Here is a 21,957-nt window from a genome sequence, read left to right as displayed (position 1 = left end):
TTAAAAATAACGCAATATATCGTTATATAAATGAAAAACTATCTACTAGCAGCAACGGTTCCAGAGAAATTTAGCACCAAAACTAACCGGAAGAAGATGGAGAAAATGGGAATGGAGTGAAGGAAAATGGATAGGTTCAGTGTAACTGACATCATTTTACTGAATTTAAAAAGAAAAAAAAAAGCAAACTGGCATGAGTTTAGTCCCTCTGGAAACATGCTACCCTAGTAGATCCTGCAGCCAAAATTGTATTTTCACTTCTGTGATCATCTAATACAGCTATAACTTTGCAACACTGCTTTATGTATAGGGTATGGCACGAACAGGTGTGGAGGCTTGTTTATCATAAACAATCCTGAATTATTAAGCTAAAAAAAGTTATTCAGAATGCATGTATTATTTTAGCTCCAAATCTCATAATCCACATTATCTATTAGACTATGCACTCTTTGAAGGAAGTTCACACTTCACAGGTATATGCACAATACTCTGTTTTTGTTTTAGCCACACAATGGAACTTTAAATGTTAGTAAAAGAAGGATATGTGAACCAGGAAAAGAACCTTGAGAATTGTTAAGCAATAAAGATGAATTTTGCATTGATATATCCTGCCACACAAAGAAAGCAGGTATTTCTTTCACTTATTAAAAACAAACAAACAAACAAACAAACAGAAAACACAGTCAGTTTATGATTATAAAGACCAAGTATAAATAACATAAAATTAGCATATGTGTATTTTTAAGCCCTGGAGTCTAAATCCTCTAAAAGGATTTGACTCATTGGCTATCTAGCTTCCACAGCAGCCTGGGTTTTCAGTAAAGAGTTTTAATCAATTTTCTTATTCCCACTATATAAAAATATAAATGCAAAAACACCACCACCCCCCATTTCGCTAATCTGAATTATGCTATTTTCACAGGAACATGCTATCAATATTGTAAGAAGATATATGAACTTGTTAGTAGAGTTTTCACAGGACATTTGTCTAACACCGGAACTGCCCACTGATGTGTCATGCTAAGAAAAAGTATTCTGGCTAGTTGACAATAGCATGAAAATTAACCAGATTACCAGAGGGATCCACTCTAACCTAGATGACCTTGAGAAGTTAGAAACAAATTCCAAGATGTTTGTGCACAGGGCTCAGAAATCCCAATGATGATAAGCAAAGGGCTAAAATGGCTCAATAGCTGACTAACAAAAGGAAAATACTAGAGAGGTAAAAAAACAAACATACACATAAAGCATAGAGACGTAGGGTGACATTGGCCTGCCATGTCTAGCTTATAAATTGAGTCAGGGTGATAATGCAGACTATGGCCCCAGTACATGTTTCTGAAAAATGAAAGGTTGCCACCTACATTGCAGCTGCCACAGTTGAAGATGTCAGTACATAGTAAATGTTGCTGTGTTCCTCTTAGCTTCCATCATATCAGCTTACATTTTCAGTGAGAGTTTACATCATACATGTGCATCTGTGTGTGTGTGTGTGTGTGTGTGTGTGTGTGTGTGTGTGTATGTATGTATGTGTGTGAGTGAGTGATGTGTAATATACCAAAGCCTAGAGTATTGATTAAAAAAAATAACCAGTTCTCTAAACAAGAGGCATTCCTTGCTAAATATCAGGATAAAATTCTGATCCATGGTCCATGCTTTGCAGCACAGGTTTCTGATCCAAGGTGGACATCCTGCTTAACATTTCTGCAGACAGTGCATAACTATTGCTAGATTTCTCCTCAAACCAACTGTCTAGTGCCCGTTTGGCTTCAAAGTTGGCAATAGGTGGTCCATTTACAGCAATTGTCAAAAGATCGCTGAGTTGTTCCAGAGTAAGTCGGGAACGATTGTTTTTGCGCACTCTCTGAAGAGCATTTCTTCCCTTTTCGCAGCATGCTGTGGAAGTGGGAAGGACTTTGAGGATCTGGATTATTTTATTTAAAAGAGGAAATCTCTGTCTGTATTTACAAATATGACTGATTAAATCTTTAAAGCCATTTTTGGTATAATAATCCACCTTGAGTTCTCGCCATTCCATGAGCAAACTCCCTCTGGTGTCTATGCCTTCTCTGCTGATTTCTGTGCAAAAAGATGGCACCACCTCCAGATGTTCAAATATTTGCATCATGTCTTCCCTGCCATAGCTCATAAGCTCTTCTGCACTTCTGGGCCAAGCTGCAAGATCAAAAACCTGGCACGCTTTCACAAATGCCCGACTGCGAGGTTCAAACCTTTGAGCCAGAATCACTTGGGTCTTCTGGCATATTTTTTCTCGAATTGACTGGAATTTGGCTTCAGCCACCCGTAGGTTTTTCACAGCAACACCATTAAAGCTTTCACGGAAGTTCTCCTCAAATTCCTGTAGATATTCCCCAGGAGAGTCTGCCAGTCTGCTAATTTCCTGGATGGCCTCCTCTATTTTATCATCTACTTGGGATATAAGGAGGTATTCACCTTGAAAAATGAAGGCAAGTCGTGAAAGGACTGCAATGACATCAAGCAAAAAATATATCAACTTAATGGACTGATAGTCCATAAGGAATTGCAAGAGAGCCAAGGCAATAGCAGAAGCATCTGCTCTTTGTGTTTGGCCACTGACATCTTTCAGATGGGCCACTACTTCCAGGTAGTCCTTGATGAGAGCATTGAGGACATTTTGTTCCCCAATGATCCATTTGATTGCTCGAATATCTCCCAAGAACTCAGTCTCTTCGCAGAGAGTAGCAGCAGTGACCCTTAGCTCACACATCAGCCTGGGAGAGTAACGGTAAAAACTGAGTAACTGCTTCAGGTTGTTCTCTAGTTCCTCAAGGCAGGGTAGTTCTTTCCCACTAATTGCATCCAATATTTCCAAGTGTGGCTTGTGTACCATTAGAGGTAAGCAGAGCAACCAAGGCAGAGTTTTCCTGATTGTCATGTATATATTTGCTCTTAGACTGGCAGTAATGTTAGCACCATCTATCCCCAAACCAACACTTGGCTTTTCATCTTGCAGCCTCATTCCCAGAGATGAAAAAGCCCGATCTAATGCTTGAACATAACTATCTGTTGTAGAAAATCCCAGTTCTTGGAGAGAAAGGAATTCAGTGGCAGGAGGTCCGTCACTGCTGACGTACTGTACATAAACTGCAACGGTGTCAGCAAGTAAATCATCACTCTGCCCATCTAAAATGATGCTGAGGAAAGGAGACTGCCTCACCCGTTCAATGAGATCTTCTCTAAGAGCTCTAGCAATATGATGAATTAAGATTTGACAGTCTCCCTCATTCATGTATTGATCCACCACTTTGAGTTCGCACTTTCTCAGTAGTTCTGCAAGAGGTCTAAAGTCACAATATGGCCGGCCTTCTATAGCTAAATGATAGGCTGTATTGAACAATAAAGTCATATTTCGACACATCTCTTCTGTCTTCTCTGGATGCATCCTGAGCCGGTAGAGCTGCAGGCACTTCTTGTGAAGATTACTCTGGCTATGAAGTTTTATAGTGTGGATCTTGAATTGCTTTGAGCCAATGATGAAGGCTGACGTTCGAGAAGACTGTACTGTATACTGCCGACAGACATGACACCACATTTCATTCAACGTAGGAGAGTACCGCAGAAACCAGAACTTCTTTAGCCACTCTTGCTTGAACCGCCGGATCCTTCTGGTGACAGCAGACATCTTGGAAGGCTCATCTGTGGCTGTTATTATGTCATTTGAAACGGATTCATCTGCTGAATCTACTTCCTGATCATCATCTTCCATTATGGTAGGAACAGACATGATGCTTTCTGAAGCTGCCAAACAAACAAACAAAAAAAGTATTACAGACTATTTAAGACAAAGTTCTAAAAAACAACATAAAATAGTAAGGTAATCGGACAACACGTCATCCATATCTACAGATGTCCCTTGTTTTCAACAAAAATGAACATGTTATTTGGGGGTAAGGTTGATTTATAAATGTTTTGAAACCAGTACTTTTTTTTAAAGTCCTAATTTTCTTAAAACTAAGCAATTGTAAAACCTAACCTCAGCAGTACTCTAGCTACCATATTATAACAAGAACTATTGAGGTATCATGGAAGGAAATGAAAGAACAAACAAATACACAAGTCAACTAAGTTAAGAGTAAGTTCCTACATAAAATGTAAACTTTGTTTTATATGTTTCACATACATATGAACCAGTATATTTCACATAGCACATAGGAAACCAAACATACTTTCTAAATTGCATTCAAAATGACAGCCATGATTCTTTCTCCTGTAATGTATAAAGAATATAGCAAACCAATTCGCTGCAATGTTTTTATTGAAAATGAACATATTACAATAAAAAAGAAAGATGATTTATAATTACAAATTATAATAATAATACCCCAAATTGCTCAGAGAATTAAGTCTGTGCTTCGTAAGATCCAACCATGAGACCTCAGAAATGTAACATCTCCTAGTATAATGTTTAAGGAGCACTTTTACTTTGGGTAACTTACCAGTGGGATATGAAAATGCTTGATACTCAGGTACCTGAGGAGGTAGTAGAGATGGCTCAGCTAACTTGCCAGATCTTAGCAGATTTAGCTCAGCCTGCAATTCCCGAATCTTTTTTTTCAGCCGTATGCAGTTGGGACACAAGGAAGTTGTTGGGAGTTCGAGAGCATCATCTTGATTTGACACCAGAGACAGATCAGTGGGGCTGTTCATTTTAAATGATAAAGGTTCTTCACATTCTTCTTCCAGCAAGCCAATTTCTTTGGACGTGGTAAAGTTAGAACCATGAGGGACCTTCCACTCACCCTCATTTCTGTGTCTACTGTGATTAGAACTGTCTTGAACACTAGTCCCACACGTTTCTGAGACATCTTGAACTTGGAATCTCAAGGATTTTCGAGTGGAAGGGGTAGAATTCTTTGTGAACTTATGATCTTCTACCTTAGTTGATTCCAGAGAAGCCTCTAGGACATCTTTGAAGATGAGGTCTATTTTCTTTTTCTTAGTTTGGGATTGAGATATCCCTTCTTCAAAGCTACGTTTGTAGGAACTCTTCCCTGGTTTTGATGTAGTGAGCTCAAGAGGGTAGATCACATCTTCTTGACTTTCTATAATTCTTTCAGTCTTTTCTCTTAGTAATTTTCTGTCCCCTAAAAAAGAAATCAGGAGATGATTATTCATGGGAGCACTACAACAACCCTGACACAAAAACTAAAGTAAAAAGGTAGGACAAACTTTTCACATGTTGCATAACCAATAAATACATTTACTGGAATAAATGCTTAGGCACCCTAAGGAGGGTAATATTGAAAATCAAACAATATCTAGGTAATATTCAGACGTTTGCTTCAATACACTTCAAATAATAGGTAGTTAATCTAAAGTAACAGGTAGCTAACCTGTAATTGAAATTAAAACAAAATATAGACGTTTTCAGCTTGCTGAAAATGTAGTGATAACTTTGACTTGGTAAAAGGCATCATGTCAATACTATGAAGTTTCCATGTTAAACCAGTAAACTTGATAGACCTTTCTATTGTATAATAGAATGACACGAGACATGAGAATACACAGGAATTACAATCTCATTTCCCATATCGCTATCACAGAACCAGGCCAGTCATATCCAAGACTGAGATCTATAGCTTGTTGTAATACATTGTTAAATGTGTGGACTTAGGCCAAAAGCAGAGGTTTTAGCAGATTAGCAGTTATTTAGAAAAAAATAGCCAAATATCCTTACCTGGAAATTCAGAAGGTGATGGATTTGATTCTATCTTTCTTCTGTCTTGTAAATAATTCCAAGCATCAATACTTGGTTGTTTTCCAAACAAGGCACTGCTTAATGTTGTTGTATTACATTTAAGAAACACACTTGTGCTTATAGTATATTTACAGTATAGATGTGGTTCATCAAATCCTAGCACCATAGTCCTCAGCAACTGCAATAGTTTTATCTACTTGTGACACTAGAGGAAAACTGCTTTGCAATTATTGCAACTCCAGGTTTTGTGATGCTGCATTGGAACTTCTGACCAAACTGTTGTAAGCATATATCAATTTGCACAGGACTTATTTTGATTCAGAAATTAAAAAATCATACATATAATATGCAAGATTTCAGTCAATTCCATACCCTACCTAGTTTTCAGAGTGTGACACTAACTGGTGGGTTGGTTAGGATGTGACAAATGTTTTAAGTGACACCTTTCTATCTGAATATTTCTTTGAGGTTTGACAGAGTAATTCACATTAAAAAATTATATTCCATCTTAACCCTGGATAATAATATTTGGAATTAAAAACTGTTGTGTCCGTAACAAACCAGTGACCTTAATATTTATTACAACTGGTGCAAGTATGTAAGTTGCAGCATTTACGTGATGAAATCATCTCACATACACTGTCATTTTGTTCCACTTGTAGATATCCACCAGGCAAACATAAAGTTTTTAAAAATAGCATGCTTCCAACATGGTAGATGTAAAAGTAGGCTTGAAAGCCCTGCTTTTAGGCTTAGGGAACATGTTAAGATTTCTAGCAGCCATGATGGCATGTAGCCTGAGGCTACAAAAAATAATTAATTTAAGGAAGTTGATGAAATGTTAATAAGCTCAGTTTGCCAGAATCACCTGTGAGTTTTTTCAAGTAGCAAAGCTTATTAATGGGATACTGTTTCCAAGATGATGTCAGGTAGAGTGCAGGATGGAGTGTGGATTTGAAAGAGGAGAAATGGAAATATGAATATATTTGGAGATTTGGATATAGTTTTGGTATGTATGAGGGAAGGATCAGTCTGGAAGATTGGCATAGTTTTAAGGGCCCTGGTACAGAAAGATTCACCAAGCTTTCAGAAGTAGCTGTTTGGTTTGTGGATGGTTAGGAGATCTGGCAGATGAAAGGAGTAAGAAGATTTGGATTGAAGTCAAAAAGCATCAGGAGTAAGCAGATTTGGATTGAAGTCAAAAAGCATCAGTGATACCCATCAGGAGCCTTTCAATATTTTGTCTGGATCTGTCAGGATGGTAGTTGAATCCTTCCCCCCTCTAACAATAAATGATGTATACCTCATATGGTGGAGGCTGGGAGTTCATGATTTCCATGGTAACCATGAGTTTTCCTCAGGAAATCATGGAACTGACATGAATTAGTCCCTGTGTTTACTTCAGAATCTCTATAATGTGATTTTGTTATAAAATTTTGTTAAAAATTACCACCAGCTTTTTGGCATGGTTAGATCACTTCCTGGTCCAGATGAGACTGATGGCTGTGTGATCACCACAGGGCTGAACCCATTCAGATGATCTACCCCAAGTACCACATGGATCTGGTTTTCTAATGGATGCTTGGAATGTTCTTGACAATTTGATAGGTAAATCTGTCAAAGGCCTGATTTGCTGTTGGCAACATGCCGTTGAAAAAAAATCATGAATCATCCTGAGCAACCTGTTTCTGTCAACCAATTGCAGATGACCTCTTGGCTTTCTTAGAGCCCCCAGAAATGTGACAAATTAGCACAATATTTTGTCAATAAAGTTTATCAGAGTTATTCTATACTGAGCAGAGCCTAGAGTATTGACTAAAACATAATGTTGCCAAGTTTGGGGAGTTTCTTTTAGCTTGTGACTTCTGAGGAAGTACATTGGATGCTCTCTAAGAAATCCTCTGCTGCCATGTGAGCTAGATCCTTGCTCCTCCTGGATCCTTGGACTGCCACAGGCAGAATAATTACTTGGATCTCAGAGAAGTTGTTGAAGTCTCATTGCAGATAAGGACATTTCTAGTCACCTTAAAGGAAAATTACTATTTGTCCATTGGGATTCTCTGGTGGCTCCAGCAGTATTTCTGAGTTAGAAAGCACTGTTCCTGAAGAAGCATGTCCATAGTTTGGAGCAGAGGTGGTATTCAGCAGGTTCTGACCAGTTCTGGAGAACCGGTAGTGGAAATTTTGAGTAGTTCAGAGAACCGGCAAATACCACCTGGCCCCACCCCATCTATTCTCTGCCTCCCGAGTCCCAACTGATCATCTGGGTCTTCTTTTATTGCCCTGCACAGGAGAATGGGGTAGGGAGGGAATGGGATTTTGCAGTAACCTTCCCTTGGAGTAGTGAGGGAATGGAGATCCTTCCCCTGCCACGCCCACAGCACCACACCCACCAAACCACACCACGCCCACCAAGCTACACCTACAGAACCGATAGTAAAAAAAAATTGGATCCCACCACTGGTTTGGAGGTCCTCTTGGATTTGTGCTCCTGCTAGAACAATAGGAGGAAGCTGTAGCCAAGAGGTCCTTTATCAGCTTCAGTTGGGACATTTCGGGCAACAGTTCCTTACTATAGTGATTCATGCCTTCATCATCATTCACTTGAACTACTGCAACACACTCTCTGTTGGCTGAAAACTCAGTGGCCCCCAATCTTTTTGGCAACAAGGACCACTGCCATGGCAAGGTTTTTCCATGGACTAGAGGGAACTTGGTTTCATGTACTGCCTGCATTCTGCAGATGGGGCTTTGCTTGTTTGCGTGGTCTGGTTTCTGGCATGCTGTGGACCAGTGTCGGTCCAAAGACCCGTGGTTAGGGACTCCTGTTCTACCTAATTGGAATTCTACTTCTGCTAATAGTTCAGCTATTCCTGATGCTTGGTAGAAGTGATGGAATTTGATCCAAATATTTGTTTCATTTATTTTTACAATTTGGTCTGTCTGTTCATAGGGCTTTGTGTTAGATGATGCAACAACATTGTCAACGTTCAAGATTTTCTCCCTTTGCTTTGCATCTTTCATCTGTCATAAGTAATGGGGGGGAGGGGGGATATGGTTATGGGAAGTGAGCTGGAAGTGTTACAAAACAGAACTGTATAAGCTGGGGGGTGGAGATTCTTGCTTAGGCTTCTATCCTATGCTATACGCAGCTGCAACTCTTTATCAAAATATGTCAAGGTCAATGGACAGAGGCTTTATCACCACCTGGAGATGCCCACATGATGATATACACAACTTTTAATTGCATAAGCCAATTGAACTATTGGGGGTGGGAACGTTGCCATCACTTTGTATATGTGATTTACGTGCCCATTTTCTCAGATTCAGAATTCTTGTGTTGCTACCACTTGATTTCCAGTAAAAGATATCTTTTCTCTAATTAATGGAGTCTACGTATTTCTTTTTTGGATTTTGGATGGAGCACCAGCTGACATTATTCTGAATCTGCACGTTACCAGCCCCCCCCCAGACAATTAATAAATTTTCTTCTGAGTGGGTCTGAACACAATGTCAAATCCAGCCAGCGACCAAGAAGACCTGGGAACGACTGGAGGACAAGATTCCCTGCTGTTAGAGGTGGCAGGGGAACCCGACTTGTTAGCAGAATTAAGTCTTGATGAAAAACCAGCTGTAAAACCCAAATGGTCCCAGGGAGTCGGCTGGAAGGATCCTGAGGAAAAGCCTCCTCCAGGAGTGACCACTACCCATCGGCGTGGAAGAGAAGAGCCATGGCAAGGGAAGGAAAGAAAGAATTTTTTACTAACTCAAGCCATGCATCTTCTAAATGAAGCTATCGGAGAACCTCAAACTGATCAAAGGTATGAGAGAGGAGGGGGAGGCAGCCCCAGCCAGAAGAATCAGAGCAGCCACCCCCTTAAATCAACCTGGGCTGGTGCAACAGGCAGCAGCATCCCAGGGCCCCCCGGCAGGGGGAGTAATTGCCAGAAGGCGTAGAACTCCAAAGGTGCCTCTGTTGGAAGTAAAATGGGGGGAATCCCAAGGAGTTAGGATTCTTCCTGGCACAAGTCTGGAGCCATATGGAGGAATATGGAGAGGATTTTTCCTCAGAAGCAGCCAAAGTTAGATTTGTACAAGGGCTCTGGAGGGAACAGCTGCAAAGTGGATGGTGACTTTGCATAATGATAATGCCCCCCAGCTGATGAATTATGACCCGTTCATGACTGTGCTGCGGGCCAGGTTTGAAGACTAACTTGCTGAACGTAAGGCCAGAATTAGGATGAAGACCATAAATCAGGGGCAGAGATCAGTGGCCGACTAGACCCAGGAATTTAGAGAGCTGGCGTGTCATATTCAAGACTGGTCCCAGGGAGCCCTGATAGAAGCTTTTAAAGATGGGTTGAATGAAGATGTATATCAAAGCTGCATTGCCAGAAGAGACCCCAGTGAGCTGCAGCTGTGGTACGGGCTGGCAGCAAAGTTGGAAATTGATCTGACCTAAAACAGACACTGGGGGGGCCTTGGTTGGAGCAAGTCCTCCCCCACCAGCCTTCGAGAAGCCTTAAAACCTCAAAAGGGAGGAATGGCAGCAAAACCCAAGACCACTGCATGCTTCTGATGTGGGAAGGAAGGTGACCGGGCTGCAGACTGCCGTGCCAAGCTAGAGCCAAAGGGGGCGCCAGGAGGAGGAAGAAAACCTGAAAAAAACCCAGCAAACCCTCACGAAACAGTGCTTAAAGCAGAAGAGGTTGTAGAGATCACCCCTCCAAAAGGAGAGGAGCTGGGAACTCCAACCTCTTCTGAAGGGAGTGAATCCGAATCGGAAGACAACTCACTGGTAAGTCCAAACAAGGGCCCTATGACCATTCCAGTGAGATTAAGGGTGCCCACGTTGGGAGCCAAAGGGGAAATGTTGGCCTTGTTAAGACTCTGGGTGCACAAGGTGCATAATCAGCTCGGAGGTAGTAGAGAAAATGGGCTTCCGGCTAAAGACTTTAAAAACACCCATAGCCTTTTGCCAACTGGATGGATTAGTAGCTGGTGACGGCCCTGCACATTTCATAACAGAACCATTAGAAATGACGATGGGGAAGCATAGAGAGACTTTGTGTTTTATTGTGGCTCCTGGGATGGAGCACCCCCTAATACTGGGTTTGCCCTGGCTCCGGAAATGGAACCCCCATGTCAATTGGAGGAGGGGATCATTGCGCATACGTACTGACAACCCCCAGAAGGGGAGGAGCAATCTCAACTGAAACCCAAGAATCCCATTGAGCTGGCCTCCACTGTCACTGAGAATCTGAGGGGGGAGGAGAAAATTCCAGATGAATATTGGGACTTAAAGGAGGTATTCAGTGAAAAAGCCTTGGATGAGCTCCCCCCGCATCACTCAACAGATTGCAGCATTGAAATTTTGCCAGGAGTGAAACTCCCAAAACTGAAACTGTACTCGATGACACCGCGGGAGCTAGAAGAGCTGCGGTCATTTATTGATAAAAATTTGGAACGTGGTTTCATCCAATCTGCTAGACCCCAAGTTGCAGCCCCAATATTGTTCCGTGAGAAGAAAGATGGCTCTAGTCATTTTTGCATGGACTATAGAAACCTCAATGCTATTTTGGTGGAGAACGTGTACCCCCTCCCCTTGATGAAGGATATGTTGGCCCACTTTGCCAAAGGGAAATTTTTTACGAAACTCGACCTGAGAGAAGCATACTACCGAGTTCGAATTAAGGAAGGGGATGAATGGAAAACTGCTTTTAACTGCCCAATGGGCTGTTTCCAATTCAATGTTCTTCCATTTGGCCTACAGGAGGCCCCTGCAGTATTCATGCAAATGATCAATCAGGTGTTGCATGAACATTTATACCAAGGGGTGTTGGTTTATCTTGATGATATTCTTATCTACACGGAGACTCGTGATGAACATGTGAAACTAGTGTGGTCAGTTCTGGAAAAACTTTGAGCTGCTGAGCTGTACACAAAGTTGTCCAAGTGTGAATTTCACCAGGAAAAAATTGACTATTTATCGCATATCACATGATGGCATAGAAATGGATCCGGGGAAAGTTCATGCCGTTTTGGAATGGGCCCCTCCTCGTACCAGGAAACAACTTCAAAGTTTCTTGGGATTTGCTAATTTTTACCGTCAATATATCCCTGCTTTTGTGAAGATTGCAATGACGATCACAAATCCCCTAAAAGCCAAAGTGGAGGTGAAACTGAAGCCTAGTAAACCACCGGAGTGGTCCATGGAATGTCAAGCCGCTTTTGAGAAGCTGAAACGACTGTTTGCTGCTGAACCAGTACTCAAGCACCCGGCCATGGACGCTCCTTTTGTAATCCAAGCCAATACGAGTGACGTAGCAGTCGGGGCGGTGTTACTACAAGCAAACGAGATGGGGACTCTGCAACTGTGTGCATATACTTCCCGTAAACTAACTGAAACCAAAAGAAGATGGGCCATCTGGGAAAAAGAAGCTTTTGTAGTTCGCCGGGCTCTGTTAACTTGGACGCATTTCTTAGAAGGGGCAAAACATCCATTTGAGGTGTGGACGGATCATAAAAATTTGGAGGCTTTGAAAACACCTCAGAAGCTATCTCCTAAGCAAGTTCGCTGGGCGCAGTACTTTAAGCATTTTAATTTTTCATTGAAGTACATTCCAGGGGGAAAGAACTTCATGGCAGATGCTTTATCTAGATTACCTCAATATAATAGTGCTCAACAAGAAGTGGTACGGCCTATTGTCCCAACCAAACAGTTGTCAGCTTCAGTGGCTACCAGAGCCCCGAAAAAGAAGGAAGTTGATTTATCAAATGATTTAACTGCATAATTAAAATAAGCTTTAAAACTTGATGATTGGTTCTTTGCTCACTCAAATAACTGTACAGTTAGAGATGGATTGGCATGGGGGGGTGGCAAATTATATGTGCCAACAAAGCTGAGAAACCAAATATTACAGCAAGCTCGTGACTCTACAGCTGCTGGACATTTTGGATTTATGAAGACCTTACACTTGGTTAAAAGGCAATTTTGGTGGCCTACCTTGAAATCTCTATGGATTTTATAGTGGAATTACCTGAAAGTGGGGGGAATACAGTTATTTGGGTAGTAACCAATCTGTTTTCCAAACAGGTACATTTCATACCTTGTCCGAAAATCCCATCTGCGAAAACCTACAGGTTACATGGGGTTCCTGAACGCATAATCTCAGACAGGGGTGTCCAGTTTACCTCAAACTTTTGGAAGGGGTTCCTGAAGTTATTGGGCTCTACCCAGGGCTTAAGCTCTGCCCACCATCCACAAATCAATGGGGCATGTGAGAGAACTAACTCAGTATTGGAACAGTATCTTCAATGTTTTATAAATTATCAGCAAGATGATTGGGCTGACCTATTGCCATTTGCTGAGGTAGCATATAACAATTCGGAACATAGTAGTACTGGGTTTACTCCATTTAAAGTGGCTTTGGGACAAGACTTTGTACCCATATCTGAGCTTCCACAGGAGAAACCTAACATTCAATCATTAGATGAATGAATAACACAGCTCCAGCTTACCTGGCTGGTTACCCATAAAGCATTAGATGATGCTCATTAAGCCCATAAAAAATTTGCAGATGAAAAGAGAAATCCACAAATACCGTATCAAGTTGGTGACAAGGTCTTTTTATCCACCAGATATTTGCAGACCACACAAAAGTCAAAAAAGCTTGGACCTATGTATGTTGGACCTTTCTCAATTGAATGAATTGTGAACCTTGTGGCAGTCCAACTGAAATTACCTAAAACCCTCCGACAGATCCACCCTGTTTTCCATGTTAGTTTATTAAAACCTGAACATACCTCCGACTTGAGACCAACTCAGGTCGATCACCCCATGCCATTGCTAATTGAAGGTGAACAACATTTTGAAGTTAAAGAAATTTTGGATTCTCGAAAACAAAGGGGTCGACTCCAATATTTGATTGTTTGGAAACATTTTCCTCCTTCCCAGTCTGAATGGGTGAATGAGAAGGATGTTAGAGCTCCTATGCTTATCAATGCATTTCGTACTAAATATCCTGATAAACCCTAGAAAATAGTATTATGATGTTACATGTATATTTTCTGTTACTTTCTATTTTTATCTTTTATAGTACTAACGCCTCTTTTGCAGGAGGGCCGAATGTCAGCCTTCAAGATTTTCTCCCTTTGCTTTGTAGTCATTATTATCTTGCTTGGTACTTATAATCAGTAGAGAAAAAAATCATGCCTTTACTATAGTCCCAAAGGTACTTTTTCAAAAGGTTTTTCCTTAAAGACTAATTTCTCATCCAAGAAACTTCAGTTCTGAACCGAATAAGCTTCTTGGATGAGAAGTAAAACATCTTCAATAATTTTTCTTTTAGATTTAGATTAAAAATAACATGTCTTTCTGGCTTACCATGTGATATGTGGTTGACACTTTTCTTGATCATTCTCAAATTTCTGTAAAGACCAGATGTTATTGTATGCTACTAAAGCCCACTATCACTGTTAAATATTTTTTGTAGCTGTTTTAGTTAACAATATTTTTTTAAAAAGGCTTTCCTTTAAAATATTTTAAATTAATAGATATAACACAAACTTTTGTTGTAAAAGGAACATATTTGAGAGATCTCATATGAAATATTTTTCAAGGATTTTGACAAAGATGGGGATTTATCACTGAGAATGAAGTTAAGTGAATGATTAATTCAGAATTAGGGACAATATATATAAGAAGGCAGGATTACCAGACCTGGACTGCAAAAATCTGGAGGACCAGGATGGCAACAAAACTCTAACATTTTACTATAATCTGGTAGTAATCCAGGTTTTGCAACCCAGAATTGGGGTTCCTACAAGAAGATATGGAGTTTGCATAATGTGGGTTCTATCCTACTATATCTCAAGTGGTATAGGAACCTTTCTCTATAGGTTCCATCCAAATCTTCTCTTGAACACCTGGTTTGTTTATTTGTTTATTTAAATTTAGCTGCTAGCCAACTCACAGTGACATTGGATAGTTTTTATTCAAAAGAAAAAAAGCAAAAACAATCAATGTATTTAGTTGCCAACTACAGTATAAATATTCAATGTGTTTTCCTGTACAGAAATTTTCCCTATCATGAATAGACTGCCATCAACTGGTTTTATTTATTTCCCTGCAGTAAAACAGAGACTTTCTCTTTTTTTAACGGTTTAATTTCAGGTTTAATTTATATGATTTACATACAAGATCTTACTGTATATGATGCTCAGGGAATGTTTCCGTGTGTACAATTCAATTCAGCATACAAGGGGGAAAGAAAAGAGCTTTAACGTTGTAACTCATATAAAACCAGGAGAGCAAATCATGTTTAACCACAAAATATAACTTAACATTTCTACCTAATAGAACCTGTCCTAGAGTAATTCCTTTCATCTCTTTCTCACAGCAAAATATTAAACTCTGAATCTAGAGAATTTTTCTCTTTACATAAATATATATCACCAACTAACTTCAACAACTAACTTCTCATAGCCAAGTGCCAATTATCAAATGTGTCTACTCAGAATTTTCCTTTCCTAGCAAGGGGACAGAATTTTAATTTGATAGAAGTCTTCATCCAGTTACAATATCAACAATATTTATCACACAAAAGTATTTTTGTAATGATGTACAAAGAGTATGTATGATAGATTACTGGGTATGTATAAGTGTTTAGATCTCATTGATCAAGTTCATCTCTAAATTTTCAGTTTCTGGGTTTTCTCTGACACTGATTCCAGGATTAGGCAAAAGAGAAGATTCAAAATCCACTTCCACATTCAAGATACACAAACTATTTTAAGCATTATTAGCCACATTCCCAATATTGTTCCCAGGTGAACAATATTCATAAAGTCCTGCTTGAACAAATACGTTATCCAATACTGCCAGAATGAGAGTCTGCAAGGGTGGTTTCTTCCCTGAGATTTCAAGAGATGGTAGGACAGAGCAATGGTGTGATTCAAATAATTTAACAACTGGTTCTCTGCTCTAATGAATTCTTCCAACAACCATTTTACCAAACTGGTCAGAAAGCTAACAACCGGTTCTCCAGAAGTGGTGCAAACTGGCTGAATTTTACCACTGGGACAGAGCTAGCTGCATCATTCTTAAGGCAGGGAGAGTGCTATTTTTTTTTTTCACCTAGGGACTGCATATTTATTATGATTTATTTAGCCTCTAGGGGAGTCTAGAAAGCTGTGTATGGGTGTATGGGTATTTATGTGTAGTGCATGTTTTAAAAGGAAAAATTACAAAATTGAACATCAACAATTTGTGCCAAATCTCAGCAGTATGATCCTTGGTAATTCCATATGGGGAATACATAATAGATCTGAAGAGGTCAGCTGCATTTCTCAGACCATTACTACAAGTATCCTAACAATAAGATATGTCTTTTTAAACAATATCTTCAATTGTCTAATTATTGCACTATATTATACAGAATTTGCTTCCACTGACCTGGTTATGTTTTCATAAACAAATTCAAGAACAGCTAGCCATGACTTTTAATTGTTTTACAATCTTAATCCTGAACTGGAGAGAAGCAGAAGAAAGAACTTTCCTTCCAGCAAATTTTCTGCATCTGGCTTTTTTCTGTTTAAGGATTTGCTTATAATACATACATGCATGCATGCATGCATGCACACCCACCCACACCCAGGTATGTGAATAAAACAGAGAGTAAATATGCATTTGAAAATATAACTTCTTTTACCAAGTCAAAGCATACAACAAAAATACTAGATATTATCGGTATTAGAAAAGTGAAATAGACTGTATTTCTTAAGTCATGATCAACTGTAGTTTTGCTGCAAATATAAACATTACAACTTTGAATAGATGATCCAAATATTCATATATTTTTAAAAATCAGTTTATCTGCAGGACTGGCCATGGTATGTGTTTAATGGCTGCTCTTTTATTTAAAGAGGTGCATTTGGAATTCATTAGAAGTTCCGACTCTTGATATAACACTAGGTTACAGATTGAAAGTAAAGCTCTTCCATTGCAAAATAATAAATTCATCCAAAGAAGTTCCACAGACCATTAGATATTCATATGCGATAATAAACACTGTGATAATAAAACACTTTTGAAAAGATAATTCGAATATATTATTTATTACTAGCTGAAGCCATTTTGGGAGTATCTTCAGGACTGCTACAGCAAGGCCAGGTGGAGCTGTGGGATTGTAAGGTGGGGTGGAGATAGCTGGGGGAATGCGTAGCCAAATAACATGATTTCTTGTGGAAGCAAGGACGTTCTACCAGGTGTTGGAAGGGCATGGACGAAAGCCAGCTGGAGTTGGAACTATGACTTGATTGGATCTTTGATGGACATATGAACTGGAGGGCAGGGACTATGAACTTTGATTTGGGAGAGAAAACCCTGGATCCTTCAGAGTCGGATTTTCACCAGCTCTGCCAATATGATATCCCAAATAAAATTATTATTTGAGAAAATTCTAGGCCTCAGAGTTTTGATTACTTTGAGGTTATTACTTGGAACCCTGACACTAGCATTACCTCAAAGTAATGTGTGAACTATGTTTGTAAAATATGGATAAAGCATTAAACAGGCAGAAATTCTCCAGAAATCAAGTGTCTGATCTTTCCACTAATCTAATCCAAAATGGCTGTAGAAGGCACTATCCAGTAATTAGAGGAGATAAAATATGACCATAGTAGATTCATACTGAAGCTTCATACTTGGGTCCAGCCTACTATAGTATGGTAGACACCTGCTTCTTTGGATTTGGTGCTTAGTGCCTATTCGTGTTGCTATGAACAGTGCCTCAATGATATCTTTTAATCCAACTGATTTCCAGGCACTGGTAGGATTTCCCAATGTCTGCCACCTCAGTTATCTGTCAATGTTACATCCCATGTCTTGCTATGGCACTGTTTGATCTTCATCTCATGTCCACTGCTTCTTTAGACATTCTCTCAGCACCACATCTTTGAGTGCCATCTTACTGATATACTCCTGGATGTTCTGGGTTTCATCAAGGGCAGTGGTTTTGACAATCACCAGACACCACCGTACCTCTTTTTGACTGGTGTACAGTCTCTGGGAATTTGGGGTGGAAATCTCCATACATTGTGAAGAACTTCTGGGTCTTCACATCAGCAGCTTCCTTGTCCTGCTTTGACCAGCAGGATATCTTAAGACTGGCAGGAAATACATGTTAATGGCATGGATTTTGTTCTTCCCGCTGAGCTAACTTATCTTTGGTGGTACTTCATGTTGCTGTCTTCCTTGCCTCCCCACTGTGGTTCCCATATGACTGTGGGATCTGTATTGATATGTAGCCCACTGGTAGTTCTACCTCATCAGTCTTAACTACTTTCTCACCTTTGTCTATGATCTTCACCAAATTTCTGCAGTATGTCCTCACTGTAGATTTGTGTCAAGTAGATCAGCAAGTTCGTTCTTAGCATAAAAGTTGATTTTATCCATTTAGAGGGGAGAGCTGGTGGTAGTTCAACTCTTGAACTTGTACCCATATCCAGTTCTTGTGAATATCTGGCTGAGGAAGTTAAAGTCTTTGCAGAACAGCAGAGAGAACAGTGCACCGTCTTGGTATACATTGCACTTGATGGCCACTTGTGTGAGCTGCCTTGAGTTGACTTCCAGTGCTATCTTCCAATGTCTCATTGAGTTCTTGAGGAAGGTCCTTAGTATCCTGATCACTTTGTATAGTGCAGGTATTCAGAGATCTATGTGAGTGGCACTGAGTTGTAGGTTTTCCTGTAGTCAATCCAGGCTGTCAGATTGGTCTGTCTAGACCTTGAATCTTGAGTGACTGATCTATCTATGAGCAAAAGATATTTTGAGCTTTTGTTGTTCCCAGTGATCTTCTGAATTGTACTCATGTATTGCTCCAGAAACACACATACACACGTACCCACAGGTCAGGAAATAAGGAAACACAGTTTGGATAACTACCACTTTGAATACTGAGCACCTGAAGTGTGTGGTATGCTAATCTTTAAACTTGTCATTTTTTTTTTACCTCTTGTCATTTTTCACTCCAATTTGATATCAGATTTTAAAATCAAAATGCTTAGAAATGTAAGAGAATTGCTTTTGACTTTAACCAAGAATGTGGCTACTCAAAAATAAAACTAAAAACAATGATCTTTTCATAATTATGATCATTTCTACAGTTCTGTAATTAAGAAAGCATGTATTTATACAAACCTACTTGCACACATTGAGCACCACCCAATTATCAGCATCTCTCTCAGCACTTGCCAAGAATTAGTCTTAAAGCATATAGGTCGGTCCAATTAGCAGAAAGAAAATTGTTGGATGCTACATGAAAGCAGTATTTTTTTTCATCCAGGATCTACCTCTTCCATTTTTGCTTTAAGTTTTAGGACAACATATAGCTCCATGCAAAATACATTACATAAATAAATTGCCCACAACAGTATTGAAAAAAATAACAGGGAAAATAATTTAATTTGGATCTTCTCCTTCCTTTCTTCAACCATCAACTTTAATCAAGTATGTGAAGTTCCCTTTTAAAGTACTTTTGTAAGTGGACCTTTACACTAAGAAGGAAGCAAAACCCATAATGGTGCATGCACACCATCCTGAGAGATCACGGTATCTTTGTCCTAATGTCTGGATATATTTGGAAAGTTCCTGATTAATTCTGAATGTTTTGATCTCTGTCAGTGGAGAAATCATTCATTCTCCAGCACTCATCAGTATTTGGTATATAAAGCTGGTCAGGTATATTTGGTGAATATTAATGGCTGCAGTTCATTGTCAGATTTAAGCATCATGACTGTATTTTGCAAATTGAAAAGGACATTATCACAGCCACTGTATCTACCCTAGCCGAAAATACCCCCCAAACCAAAAATATCTCTTTCAAAACAATGCTGCTTACTTTTCACTATATATTAAATGAAATCCCCCAATATCCCTTATATACTTTATTTGATGGATCCATTTCAACTGTATTATCTGTTTATTTCAACCTATGATTTTACACTGATGATTTTTTATTTGTGGACTTCTTTTCATATTTGATTTTGCAAGAACTGCCTGATAACTGGGTGAAAAATAAAGACATAAACAAATAGTGTAAGGAAAGAAAGGCGGGGGGGAATCTCACCTCTTGTGAGGTTTCGGTTGATGGTCTCCTGAGACATACTGTGCAGCCGCTTCATGTAATCTTCACTATACCAGACCCTCAGCCTCTCCCCTGGCCGGATGTCCCGACAAGTCCGGAAAAAAATCCTCTCGCTGTGCTGAAATGCCATTAGGTTTTGCTCTCTCTCCTCTCGAGATATGGCCACATACCTAAGGACAAGGATGAGGCAGGTTTTGACTTATAAACAGGCTGAGTAGAACATTAAAGCACAATTGTAGCAGGAGTGACCTTCAAAGACAGCCACAGAAACAGAAGCATTGGATGGAATGAATAATGAGATGTGAAGAAACAGAACTGTAAGAAAATAATAGGCACCTTAAGGAATATTAAATAACTTCCTGAGATTAATATAGGCTCTATGTCTCCTGTTCAGGAAAATATCTAATTGCTAAACATTACTACTTTCCAAATTTCTCTGTCTATTATTATTACCAATTAAAGATTGTTAAAATAAGGGTATGTTTCAGGATTTGTAAGACAATCCCAGTTACGATTTAACTAAAATTAGTTATGTTTGTTGCAGACTTGATTTTACATCTGTGTTGTAGAACCAGCAAGTTAGAATTAGAAGAACTGCAGCTGTATAATATTCAGTGAGAATAAGAATAGTCCATTTTAATAGCAAAAAGATAATTAATCCATATCAGCAACATGACCTTTTACATCCAATATATTAGTTACATAATGACAAATATTCTAATATGTTCATCAAACCCATATTAGAGAATTTATTTTGTAATCCAATGCAGTATTGAAAATGTGCAATTAAATGATACTGATTCCCATTTAAGACCAGACATACTATAGAAATATTTGCACAACTATCTGTACAAAGTCACCTAATACAAATCTATTGTTTACTTCTTCAGTACATTATATGATTTATTATATAACATATATACAGCTCACACATTTCAGTATATTTCCACTATATTTTTATTGATATTGACACCTAGTGACCATTGAAATACTAATTACTAAGTTCCACAGGTGGGTCTTTACAAACTTAGAGATACTGTACTACAAAATAAGCAAATAATAGACTCACTCCTAATTTAGATTCACTCCTAATAATAGACTCACTCCTAATCATCATAGATTCCTAGATGACAGCAAAAACAGATGCCAGGAAGATGGCTTTCACTCCAGCTAGTATAAAGTCTCTTTTCAGATGGTCCAAGTTTTTGTGGCTTTTTACTATTAAAAATAAAATTCTTAGGCAGATTGGCAGATACTCAGGAATGTCTTCAAGAAATCAAACTATTCTTTCACCCAAATACTTTGTGCTTCCTTTTAATTCACTACCACCTGATTGAAAATGTTCCAAAACTTTTAAGAAATAAAATCATGGTACATTATAGTTCATAGTTTGAATTAATGATTTTGTAATAGTTCTTTTTTTTTAAAGCTTCATCAATCCTTCCTTTACTCAAGAATGGTACTGTATTGGACTTACCATGAGGTATCCTTCCAGTCACCAATAATGGACCCAATATAATAATGACTTTACATCTCCACATCTTCCTCTATTTTGGAACAATCTCTTCAAGCAGAGGAACTGACTTTACTTACTATATTACCAGGGGCAACCATACTGGACTTAATTCTTACAAACAGAGAAGAAGTGATAGAGGGAGTTGAAACTGTAGGAACCTTGGGTGAGAGTGACCATGTCATACTAGAATTCGACATAACACAAACACAAGCAATAGAACATAACGACACCAGGGTCTTGGATTTTAAAAGAGCTGATTTCAATAAACTCAAAGAGAACTTGGGAAAAATTCCCTGGATGAAAATCCTAAAGGGGAAAACAACTCAAGAATCTTGGGAAACTCTAAAAAGTATGATCATAGAAGCCCAGACCAGCACAATACCACTGAGAAAGAAAAACAAGAAATCCAAGAAGAAACCAACATAGCTGCACAAAGATCTCTCTGGCAAACTGAAAGAAAAAAAGGACAAGTACAAAAAATGGAAAGAAGGACATACAACTAAGGCAGAATATCAGCAGATAGCCAGAATCTGCAAAGACGAAGTCAGGATAGC

The 21,957-nt window shown here is 39.1% G+C and overlaps 1 protein-coding gene across 4 annotated transcripts in view; it reads right to left on the bottom strand.

Moving 5' to 3' along the window:
- Positions 1–669: 669 nt before the first annotated feature.
- The window catches only part of LOC113440835 (zinc finger protein 862), a 60,808-nt gene continuing 39,520 nt past the window's right edge, over positions 670–21,957 (bottom strand). For 2 of the 4 annotated variants that reach the window (XM_026707485.2, XM_026707476.2), the window contains 3 exons: positions 19,870–20,057; positions 4,479–5,126; positions 670–3,780 (listed from right to left, as the gene is read on the bottom strand). In XM_026707485.2, coding sequence (XP_026563270.2) covers positions 1,619–3,780; positions 4,479–5,126; positions 19,870–20,057 — 2,998 coding nt within the window. In that variant the 3' untranslated portion in view covers positions 670–1,618. The remainder of the gene's footprint in view (positions 3,781–4,478; positions 5,127–19,869; positions 20,058–21,957) is intronic. The other 2 variants (XM_026707491.2, XM_087921407.1) reach the window with 1 other exon arrangement.

This window comes from Pseudonaja textilis, chromosome 1 (genome assembly GCF_049901715.1).
Source record: "Pseudonaja textilis isolate UNSWEBS1 chromosome 1, rPseTex1.2, whole genome shotgun sequence".
NCBI classification, from domain to species: domain Eukaryota; kingdom Metazoa; phylum Chordata; class Lepidosauria; order Squamata; family Elapidae; genus Pseudonaja; species Pseudonaja textilis.
This window is presented reverse-complemented; position numbering and strand designations above follow the sequence as displayed.